Genomic DNA, 12,115 nt, shown 5'->3' with positions numbered 1-12,115 from the left:
AGAACATTTAGAGTCACGATGTCGATGCTACTGAACACTTCACCGTGCTGCCGCATTCAGGGTGAACAGACGGCACAGACGTGGTCCTCAGATCCCAGGATGTCAGCGCTCACAGTGAAACACGATTCAGCGAGAAACAAAAGACAAATGCCCCGCCTACGAATGAACTAAACCTGCTCCTATCGGACATGCCTGCTACAAATATTTCTGGGCTCAAAGGAATCTGTTGATTCAGGCAGATGGCTCGGGCCCTTGGAATTAGGTGCCCACCCACCCAAGGAGGGCTACCAAGATGGCGGGCTGTCCCCAAATTCCCACAGCTCCCTCAAAGGAATGAGTTCTGAGGCTTTTCTCCGGATTCTCCAGCTTTTGCTCAAAGAGGACCCTGGGTATATTTTGACTGGTGGGAAGACCATACAGCTGGGACACCGTTTGCAAGTCTGTTCCGCCACCAGACAGTGAGCCACTGGAAGACGGTGGCCGAGTCTGATTTGTCCCCGGACGGGGCACAGCTTATGGCATTGACGCTAGGAGACAGTCACTCAGAGTTTGCCGAGCGATCCACACAGCGGGTGAGTGCAGCGGCCTGAGGACGGCTTCCACCTGTCAGCCCTTCCAGCGTGAGATGGGGCCTATTGCCTTTCCCTTGGGATCGGGGCCTGTAGCTCATCGGATCCGTGGAATGAGGTGGAAGCGACACCTTGCTGGTCCTGGGCCCGAGTCTCTAAGAGGAATGGTAGCTTCTGCCTTAGACATCTGGTCACCTGCGCCTCTTATAATAAGCCAGGCTGCATTCTGGGAAGACCCCGGGGGACACCCTGAGATGAGCTGGGGCCGGGGAGGGGCTCAGCTGAGCCCGGCCCTGCAGTCACGCCATCCAAGCTCCAAGGCCATGAGCGAAATCGTCATAGATCTCTGGACCAGAGATGCCACCTGAAAGCCACCGAGTAACCCCAGTCAAAGCCACATGGAAAAAGACAGTCTAGCCAAGCCCTGCCCGAGTTTCTGAGATGCGGGTAGGATCATGAGATGTAATAAAACGATTGCTATTTGAGACCATGAAATTTGGGGGTAGTTTGTTATCCGGTGAACAGATTATGACAAAGGTACAAATCCTCTTATCCTCAGTGGGGCAAAGTTTGAAATGAAAATTCCCCGTGAGAGGATACAGGCTGGGGAGAGGAAGCCAGAAATATCGAAACGCTCCGAGGCCCTCTGAGGTCGGCACGTTTCAATGTGAGTAGTCTTTGGTGGTCCCATGGGTCAAGGGGTCGTGGGTGTCCTCGAACACATTATTAATTTCTCGGGGCCTCATTTCTTCCCTTGTAAAACGGGGGACTTGCCTGACTCCAAGCGGGTGTGTGTTCTTGCTCATGTCACTGATACTCAGTCTGAAGGAGATTCTCCCTGGCTGTTCCCTCTCTCTCATAACTGAGCATGCTTTTAATCCTCAATACAGGAGCGGCTTAATCGAAGAAAGCTATATTCAAATTTCCACACGGGCCGGGAGCTACAGTAAATATTGCAGATTGGAAGGTATTCTTAGAGCGCCGAAGTGTCATTCGAATATGTTTCAATAAAGGCTGCCTTTGGTAAAGCTTGAAAAAAGCAGGTGTCGTTCCTATTTGAAAAAGTTCTTCTTGCATCTTTTTCTCTCTCTCCTTTTCCCTTCACCTCCCAGAGGTCTTCATCCCTCCCATATTTCCTCCGACATCGGCATATGTTTGAAGTCATGCCATGATCACAGCAGTGCAGGCTATTTAGGGCCTGTGAACGTAACAGCAGTCAGAGATGGCAGAAGGACGGGAAGGTTTTACATGACTGCCGTTCTTCAAAGTTCTGGCAGCCTATTCTGCGGAGAGGGGAAAGTGGTGAGAACCCCGAGTCCCCTCGTGAAGCTAACGTGACCTCCACGGCAGCTCGGGCGCCGTAATTCTCCCAGGCGAGGAGGAGCAGCAGACACGCAGCTCTGGACGAGGCAGACTCTGAGCTCACTCACGAATGCTGTGTCAGCACCTTCTGGCCTGGTGTTCCGACTCTAGAAGGTGTACTTCTATATTTTAGAGGACGAAATGACCCCAAAAGCTTGGGATATGCCTTAAATCGGTGATTCTCAATGGACAATGGAGAACGATCACATCCAAATCACGAGGCGGGCTTTCTCAGACCACATCCGTCCAGAGGCGATTACTTTCCTCTCCAGGGAGAACCAGAATCTCCAGGGAAGGGACCATGAGCAGTCTTTGGAAAAGCGCCCTGGCGGCTTTCATACTTGAGGGAGTGTATGAGCCTCCATGTGAACTTGCACGTGTGTGTGCGCTCTCTCCCCGACCCCAAACACACACACATTCACCCCTTGCTTAAAATCTATTTCCTGAGGAATCCTAATGAATCATCCATACAACCACCTGAACGCCCTGAGAACCTATTCATAGTCAAGCTACCTTTCTTCCTCTGCGGAGTAGGAGGCCAACTGTCTGCTAAGCAATACAGTCATCAGAGGCCGTCTAGAACGTTCAGAGACTTATTCTTCTGAATAGTTGAGCGCTCCAAATAGCTAAAGATCTGCCCATTTAAGCATCAAGGTTTTTGTTTTTGTTCTTGTTTTTCCAAAATAATATTTCAGCAGTTTGGGGTATCAAACTCTCTAAAATTTTATTGCAAGTATTCAGTTTCCTGAAAATAATTTAGCTTCATCCTCATAATTCGAGGCTTTTATCACGTGTATTGATTTCTGTCCTGGGGCTAGAAGAGGTAGTTTATTTACTGAAGGTACAAAGACTTCCAAAACGCTGCTGAAAACGAGTGGAAAGTCAGAGAGGCCACAGGCAGATGTCAGGGGCCAGGTAGGATGCCGCAGAGATAAAAAGTGAGTTAACGATCAACAGGGACATTCAGGAGAATTGTCCACAACAGCCCAGCATCACTGAGCTGCATCGGCAAAACTCTCTGTCGTCTGAAGGTTGTCTGCTCACATCAGTGTCTTCCTCCAGCCCCCTCCCCGGGGAATTCGGTGCTTCTAGTTTCCTGTGGTCCTAGAGAGGACCAGCCTTAGTGATGGGCGGATAGAGGGCCGAGGGCTGCCTTTCTGGTAAGCCGGCTGTATTTGTGCTGTGCGCCTACATGAGGGTATTCAGGGATCGACCTGACTTATTTCCTGTACCTTGGGTGTGTCTCAGGAGGTTAGGTTACCCCATAGCTGAGCTCCAGACAGATAAGAAGTTGTCACTCTTCCTCATTTTTTCCCCTAAAACCGCCTCCTTCTTGATGCCTGTGTTCAGCGACCGTGAGCAAACACACACTCACCTACTCCGTACAGTAAGCTGCTATCTTGAGCAAACTCACACTCACCTACTCCGTACAGTAAGCTGCTATCTTGAGGACTGCAACCTGGGCGGGTCTTGTTGCTTGTACCTGTGGGCAGCCAGGGCTGCAGTGACCTCTGAGGAGGTACACGGATGCTAAGAACTCAGTAAGGTCCTCGACTTGCCATCCTCAGGGGACATAGCCCCTCCCGGAGATAAGAAGGCCTTTGGGACGAAGACGAGCCATTTTAATCCTGCCATCAAAGGCCAGTCCTCAGAACAGAGGGTCAGGGGCCAAAGAATAAGTGATGCAGCAACTTATGTCACAGGTGACAAAACCTAAGAGATCCTGCCTTCGATTCACTGGGGCCACGTAAATTGAAGGTAAGGCCAGAGAGGACAGTGCGTGACGCTGTCGTCCACACAGAGAGGCATGTCAGAGTGATTTAATTGAAAAGAAAAGAAAGAAAAGAAAAGAATAAAAGGACATGTAATCATGATTTTTGTTTTCATTTTTTTTAAATCACCTTGAAACGTAGCTGGCTACCTTTGATCTCGTATTTTTTTTCCCCAGAGAACCGAATCTTTGCTTTCTCTCCAAGTATCACTCCACCCTCTGGCCGGCCTAGTTTCTCTCATTTTTCGTCTGTTCTGGCTGATATTGAGGCAAAGAGAAAGGGAAAGATTTGCTACGAACAGCACCGTGTCTGCTGAGAAGTGGGCAGCTTGGGACTCCAAGCTGTGTGACCTTGGCCAAGTGACTTAATTTCTCTGTGACTCAGTGTCTTTCTCTGTAAAATGGGAAACGGAAACAGGAGTAGAAAGAAGACTTTAACTGGGTCGAGGGTGTCAGAAAGTCCAAACTCCCAGTTATTAGATACGTAAGTCCTGGGGGGTGTCACGTGGCCCATGGTGACTATAGTTCACAATCCTATGTCGTATATTTGAAAGTTGCTCAGAGAGAAGATCTTAAAAGTTCTCACCACAAGGCAAAAAAAAAAAAAAAAAAATGTGTAACAATGTGAGGTGACAGATGCTAACCTAACGCAGTAAATAAGCATTTCGCAATATGTACCTTTATCAAATCATTATGTTGTGCGCCTTAAACTAATAGAACGTTATATGTCAATTATGTCTCTGGAAAAAATAAGATCTCACGATGCAAACATCACAGGGTGGCTGTGAGGACCCGACTCCTGGGGGGTCCCTGGCAGACGGTCTAGCACACAGGAAGCCGACTCTACCTGACACTCCACCTGGTGGCAGGCGGCAGTGGTGGGCCTGCCGGTTACTGTGACGCTCCAGGTGCTCTCAGAACACGTGTTAAGATTTGAAGGCCACCACAGAGAGGTCCTCGGGGACTCATTTTAATAAGTGAGAATTATTTTTCATGAGCACGCCCGTAAAGCGGTCTTTGAAAACCGTTTTAAAATCTTTAAACTTATTCTCTGAGATCTCATCTACGACATTCGTGTGTATGATAATTCCCCGTTTTCATCATACATACAAAGGAAACTCTTATCCAAATTATCAAAATGTCCAAAGGTTTAGAACCCAGGACAGCGGGAGGTTCACACACACAACGTCGGCTCCTCTCTGTCTAAGGTCAGCCACCTTCTAGTCACACTGTCACGCACGCCTACTGCTTGACACTGGCGCACTCGGGGCCAGTCCTGCTTATCCGGCCTCTCCACGCTCTTCCTGGAGGGCAGCCTCCCCGCAGCATCTCCTCGCCCTCAGGCACGGAGCATCGTCTGTCTGGTGCTCTCGACCGGCCCCTTCGAGACCCTGTCTTTGCACAAACTGCTCCTTCCACCAAGAATGCCCATCCTTCATCCTGTCCTGACAGACACTTCTCCAGGCCCCACCCAAATATCAACGCCCTGGTGAAATCTTTTCACCTCTGTCCTCTGTGCTTGCACAGGTTGGTCATGTGACACTGTGACGCATCTAAGTTGCCCGTTTACGCTCCTGCTCCCTCACCAGTCTCCCGGCTTCCAGAGTCACCCGGCGATCTTGTTAAAAATGTGGGTCTGGGGTGAGGCCTGAGAGTCTGCGTTTCTCGCAGCTCCTAGGTGATGCTGATGCTGTTGCCTTTAGACTCTACTGCAGTCACGAGCTTTTAAGAACATCTCCGCAACCTCAGTCACTTGGCACATCCGCATCAGCATCATCAGCATCATCAGCATCATCATCACCTTTTGACACAACGACGCAGTAACCGTACTTAGGGAAATGAGAGAGATGACAGGGCTGCCTCAAGTAATGAAAATGGGGTGGACAAAGGGTGTGCGTGCATGAGTGGGGACGTGGGGTGGGCTAGAGGGAGCAGACAGAACAGGAAGAGGTCCATGAAGAAAAAACAGGGAGCAAAGAGGAAGGCAAACGAAGAAAAAGGAGGGAGAGAGAAGATGCTGGGAAGGCAGATCAAAGAGCAGACACGGATGACGCCATCGGATGAGGAAAGGAAGGTCAGCTGGCTTCTCTCCTGACGGTGGAACTGGGCCTAGATTATCTGCCTTTCCAGCTCAGGGGCTGGGCTTCCGGACTGAAGCCCACCAACGGCTTTACGCCACTGAAAACGTGCGCTCAGAGCACCAACCCTTCATCCTAAAGGTTCTTCCTCTCCGAGCGATGGAGGAATGAGGTCTCGCTGTAGGAGGAATAACGAACGAGGGCCATAGATAGAATGGTTTACATCAGCTCAGAAAATCTGAGAGGTGGAAAGACTTTTACCCCAAGACTTCAGGCCGACGGTCCGTTCAAAGGACCCACGCGACAGTTACCTGGTACAGCTCGATGCGTTGTTCGGCCACCCTGGCTTTGGGGTTCTGTAAACGAAAGACTCTAAACTCCGCTTTCACCAAATTAGAAGCATTTTTCTCCATCGCTGAGACGTCGAATCGGACAATCCTGAAGTAGGGTCTGTAGAAAGTGGGCGGGATGGTATCTGTAAAAAGTGAGGGCAGTCAGTGAAGATGACAGAAATCCATCGTTCTCCCAAGAAAAAGACTTTCAGCATGAGACAGTCTCGAGAGACCATCAGGAAGATACCTACCGACTGATTTTGTTTTCAGTGGCCAATTTAATACCATCAACAATTTAACCAGAGGAAAATAAATAAACGAGCATGTGCATTTGGTTACAGGAGTAGTAGATTAATAGACGTTAACCAACCAACCACTTCCAACTCTGTTTGCGGGCATGCACTTAACCCTATCTGTTGAAAGTTGACACAGAAGTGGAAAATCCTGGACGGCTATGAACTGGAACACGCTCGTGACAGCTGATGCCTGGAGAGAGCTGTCGGAATCGCATACACTTTAATCACACGTGCCAAGAAAACAGCTCGTAACGGCAAGCAGTTCGCCCATGTATTTTTTTTCCTTGAAGGTTTGGAACCCAAATGTTCTACCCTCTCCAGGTTCACATACTGCATCTATTTTTGGCTTTGACAGTTTGGTTTTCACACGCATGTGACCAAATACACCCTCTGGTTAAGTGAGGGTGAGGAATCGTGAATTAAAAAAAAAGAAAAAAGAAAAAAGCTATACCAATAGACTGGCTAACCCAGGTCCGGTCTTAAAATCTTTTACTCAGGATAATGTCCATTGGTAGGAGGCAATCCTGCCGAATGAAGAGGAAGAATCGGCCCCAATTCCTGCAATTCTGAGCCACGTAAAATATCTGGAGAGCGAGCACAACGACGAGCAATGTCAAGCTCAAGAATTGCTTGAGAGCTCTGCTGTTCTTTGGTAGTAATCCGTCACTGCCTTTGCAGGGTCCCTGAGGATGAGGCAAAGCGGGTCCTAATTCCACCCCCAGACACCCTGTACCACCCTCATTTACTGAGCACCTACACTGGGCAAGCCGCTTGGTTCAGATGTGTCCACGGTCCCCTCCTGAAAACTCTCCTTCATTATTCCAGAATGCATCCATGTCACGATAGAGCTTTATGACAACAAAACTGCTCACGGTTGTTTACGGCCACTGACAAATATTTTTATTACCTCTGCATGATGTTTGTTTGTTCCCCCCTCCCCCCGTGGAATTTTAAGAATCTCGAGGGGAGAGACTGTGTTTGCCAAGTTTTTCTTTTTCCCCACATACCTAAGACAGGGCTCTGCACACACGGAGCTCGCCAAATAGCCACTGTTTGCATAGTTTTCATCAACGGGAGCCTTGAAAGACTCAGGTGTCTGGCTATTGACAAGACTAACTTCTTTTTAAATAAATGAGCCATCTTGCCGATCTTAAAATAGAAATAAATACCTTTCATGATTTCTTGAGAAGTCCATGCCCTGATGATTACACTAAAAATGCAAAGAACACACCGAGATTTAGCACTATATAGTAGGTGGACAGTGTTCAAGTTGGCCAACGCGCACAGGCAGGAGGATTCGGGAGCCCCCTAGCATGGCCACTTGACGAAGTAGCTGCTAAGAAAATAATCTTTCGCCTGCACGCGCCCAGCCCGGGTGATTGGTGGGCTGGATCATGCCTGACCAGCTCAGCTGAAAACAGGCCAGACGCCCAGGCAGAAAAACCTGGGCAAGGCTGGGGCCATGCTCTCTGGTCTTGCAAACCGTCTAGAACCTTCCACGACTGCATTCATCCTAAAGACTGCATTCATCCTTCCACGGCCTCCCCATTAGACAGCAGAAGATGCAAACGTGCTCTGAAGAGCATTCTGGAAGAACAAAGCTCATTCGGTGTGTTTCCTGCCATTAAGAAGCGAAAACGTCTAATTTGCTTTTCCCTTTCAGAGGCCCGCTCTGCTTCCCGAACGCCATCTTTCACACCCACCCGCCCCGACCTTATCCTTCCATCGAGTGTGTAAATAAGGGCTCTTGAGATTTATTTTTATTCTCTTTTGTGTTTATTAAACTTTGAGCCATTTTTCTCCCCTTTCTGGTTTTCTGCCCATACACACACTTTCTTTCTACGGCTGATGCAGACCACGAGGTCAATTTTGTTTCTTCTTCTAAGCAAATCATCCAATGATCCTGTCGTAGGCTTTCGAGCTTTGAAGGGGCGTTTGCAAATATTTACAGGAGCAGCTTGCTGGTGAAGTGCCTTCTGCTTCTCCACTCGTTAGCAAGCAGCCCTCCCCCCAACAGCCGTCACAACCATTTGGCTGTTATCTATGTCAGCTGCCTGATAACACAAATCTGCAGTTTGGGTTCTTGTTTTATGAGCAGAAGCAGTTAATGCAGCAGGTGCAACGAGGCTGCGCAGCCCCCAGCAGCCACTCTGCTTTGTCCCCGCAGCCCCAGTGAAGTGAGCAGGGCCAGGAGGAAGCGGCTGCCTGCCACACACCCCTGCTCCAGCTCGTTCCATAAGGACCGCTGGCTGAAGACCTGACCGCCGCTTCCAAGGGTTGGGCCCAGCTGTTCCCTGCCATCAATCTGCTATGGGTCACCAGTCCCCCTACCCAGCTGAGGAACTTGAGCGATTTGCCAAATGTGCCTGCATTGGAGGGGAAAAAAACATCAGAGCAAATTGCTCCAGCCTAGTCTGTGACCCTGCCCTCGCCTCGTAAAAGCTTTTGGATGCCTGGTGTGGGGAGAACCAAAAGCAGGCCCTCTACACCCAGCCGGACGCGGCGGGCTTGCTCCCGGGCTCCGGGCTCCGGGCGCCAGAGAGGCAGGATCGGTATGGAATGGCTTGTGCAGCCCGATCCGCCCACTGCACCTTGGAAGGACGGAGCATTTTCCTCCGCCTGCTCCAAGAACTCATTTAGAGAGAACGGGAGTTCTCCCTCAAGGCCTCTGGAATTCCCATCCCAGTTCCTAGTTCATCGCCAGGTGGTCAGGTACTTGTGCTTGACCTTGGCTGACTTACCCGCACTCACATCCTGGCTGGCTCTCTTCCTCTCAATTTCTGACCCACTTTTTTTGGTTCAATCGAATTGATTTTCCTTCCACCCTTTGGACCGATTCAGACCACCAGGCTGACTCTGCTCCTCTCCCCATGTTCTGCCTTGTGCCTTCCTCTCAGGGAAAATCTTACACATAGAAGATTCCAGAATGTCATCAAATAATGGTGTTCCTCTCACCTCCACCCCGGCCACAAATCCCCGCTGAATCAAACTTAGGGGAATGGACAGAGGCAGGGAAATGAGGAAATTTAACTCGTTATTTACTCACAAAGTCGCAGCATACAGAAAGCCTGATTATAGCACTTAATCATGAGTTACCTTCTAAGCATTACATGTTGACTTATATGTTCCAAATAACTTGTTAGCTCACTGTATATTATTTCCAACCTCTGTAAGCACCTTGAACAGTTGATACACAACTCTATATACTCTAATTCCTGTCCCCTGCAGAGAGAGATTATAGTCACCAATACTTTCTCAGACTCCCTGCCCCCATCCTGTAATGCTTCCTGCTTTACCAAGCCCTCCCCAGCAGAAAGGGTGACAAGAGAATTCTACTATCCCCCAAACAATTCCTGTATCAAGAGATTCCACCTCCTACTAGGATGCTCATATTAGCAAAATTTTTTTAAAAAGTCAGCAACGAACAAACACTGTTCGTAAGAGAAGTCTTACATCAGCAGTATGTGAGGAACTCTGACAGAGAACGTGGGTGTGGGGCCTGAAAGAAATCCCCCGAGGATGCCCAGAGGGGCAAGGTTTCAACCACCCATCGGTTGTTTATTCCCTACTAGGTTGGTGACACCACAGAAGTGGCAGAAAAGAAAGTGTGACAGACGCTGGAAGCTCGGGTCCAGGATCTCTTGTTGTCTTTTGCTAAAGCAGTGGTTCTCGAAGCGTGATCCCAAACTCCCAGCGTCTGCCTCACCTGGGAACCTGTGACAAATGCAAATCATCCGGGGGAATCTGATGCGCCATCGAAGTGTGACAACCACTGGGCTAAAGATGCGGTTGATGCCTAGCTGGTCAGACCAGTGCCACTTCACATAACAAGCCCATAGGTAGAGGCCGGGGAACGAGAAGAAAGAGACTTTAGCATCGACAGCAACTTTCTTGGAGGCAGCACTGACCAGAACCCCCAAGGGAAACTGGGCGCTGGTCTCAGTGTTCCCAGCGAACCTCCAGGTTAAGGCAGAAGGTCAGTAGTTCACACTGAAAGGCAGAAAGTGCGGGTATAAAAGGAATTATTAGAGGCCTGGAGGTCTCGTTTGCCTTCCCGCTCAGCCCTCTCCACGTACCTTAAACTTTAAATACAAGCTCATCTCCCTCCTATGGGAAAAGTTGCAAGAGGCTTACCCGGTAGCCCAGGCTCCTGTTACTAGACAGGACCTATGCATCTTATGTCACTGGAGCTCTCGAAGCGTGGGCGCGAGGCAGGGCCCAAGGGTCTCCATTTCATCTAACTCCTTGGTCGAATCTTACACACCCTAAAGTTTGAGAACCACTAAAATAAAAGACAGGAGAAGAAATCCACGAAGAAAGACAGAAAGATATAGGGGCATGTGGTATACAATTTTATGTTTCGAAAGCATTGATCACCTTCTAACATACCACAAAAGTGGTTATTTAATTAGCCTCTTATTTATTATTGTCTGTGTCCTGCTGCTAGAATGTAAACTCCTGAGAGGGATTTGTCTGTTTCGGTAAACGAAGTAGCCAAAATCTCTAGGCAAATACAAAGAACATAGTCGTAGCTCAATAAATATTCTTAAATGATTAGAAAAAAAGAAAAAAAGAACACGTAAAATTTCGATCAGGCATTTTACATAGGAAAAAAAAGGGTTCGGCGGAGGGAAGGAATTTGCGGCCTTAAGGTTTTTTTATTGGAAAATTAAATTTCCCCTTGTTTTGCCTGATTGTTTTCCTTGGCTTGCTTTTTTCAACCCGGAGGGCTTTTTTTTTTGTGAAATGTCTATATGTTTTTTAAACTTATTTTTCAATTACAGTCGATATTCAATATTACATTAGTTGCAGGGGTACGTCATAGTGATTAGACATTTATATACCTTACAAAATGATCACCCCGATAGGTCTAGTGCCCACCTGGCACTATGCATAGCTATCACCATATTATTGACTTTCTGCCCTATGCTGTACTTTACATCCCTGTGACTATTTTTATGGCTAGCAGTTTGGACTTCTTAATCCCTTTCACCTTTCTCAGACTGAAGAACTTTCAAAATATCGACACTGGGACCCAGTCCTGAGAGTCAGTTTCATTGGACTGGAGGAGACTTTTCTACACTCCTCAAATGAGTCCCATGCACAGGCACGACAGAGAACCCCTCATTTGGAGCAAAGGGTATTACTTAGCTTGAAGAAGAGGTGACTCAGAGACATCAGATCCCTTCAGAGATTTCAAATACTTCATATGGAAATTTCTCATTTCCCATAGAGCCAGGGAGTGCCATTTTGCCTCAATATATAAAGAGCTTTTTTTAAAAAAAAAAAAAAAAAGGAATGCCTTGTTCTTCAGTGCTGGGAGCCCTCGCTTCACTGGAAGAATTCGTGTCATTGCGAGACACATCTTGTCCTGAGAGATGCAGTGGGGTGTCGTCCTGAGTCTCGGGGGAGGCTGGGCTAGATCGCCACCAGCTCAGTTACAGCTCTGCGTTTACATCATTCTCATTTTGATGCTCCCCATGGATGAGCCCTCGAAAACCGTTTTCTCCGCTGACTCCTATGCTACATGATTGCCACTCACCGCCTACGTCAGCCTCACCTGGGGGAGCTTATTAATGTGCTCATTACCTGGCTCCATTCACCTACTGGGTGAACCCAATGTGATTCTGTTTCATCCTGAGGTCCAATAACGTTTGCCTCAGATTGTGGTCTAACCACAGTGAACTTGGCCAGGCTTCCCTTCCCA

General features: G+C 48.4%; 1 protein-coding gene across 3 annotated transcripts in view; it reads right to left on the bottom strand.

The window, feature by feature from the left end:
- TGFB2 (transforming growth factor beta 2) overlaps window positions 1–12,115 on the bottom strand; it is a 72,473-nt gene that overhangs the window by 19,774 nt on the left and 40,584 nt on the right. For all 3 annotated transcript variants that reach the window (XM_011366127.2, XM_011366129.2, XM_011366128.2), the window contains one exon: window positions 6,092–6,255. In XM_011366127.2, coding sequence (XP_011364429.1) covers window positions 6,092–6,255 — 164 coding nt within the window. The remainder of the gene's footprint in view (window positions 1–6,091; window positions 6,256–12,115) is intronic.

The sequence above is a fragment of the Pteropus vampyrus genome, unplaced genomic scaffold (genome assembly GCF_000151845.1).
Source record: "Pteropus vampyrus isolate Shadow unplaced genomic scaffold, Pvam_2.0 Scaffold121, whole genome shotgun sequence".
NCBI classification, from domain to species: domain Eukaryota; kingdom Metazoa; phylum Chordata; class Mammalia; order Chiroptera; family Pteropodidae; genus Pteropus; species Pteropus vampyrus.
Note: the sequence above shows the minus strand (reverse complement) of the source record. Positions and strands in the feature narration are given on the sequence as shown.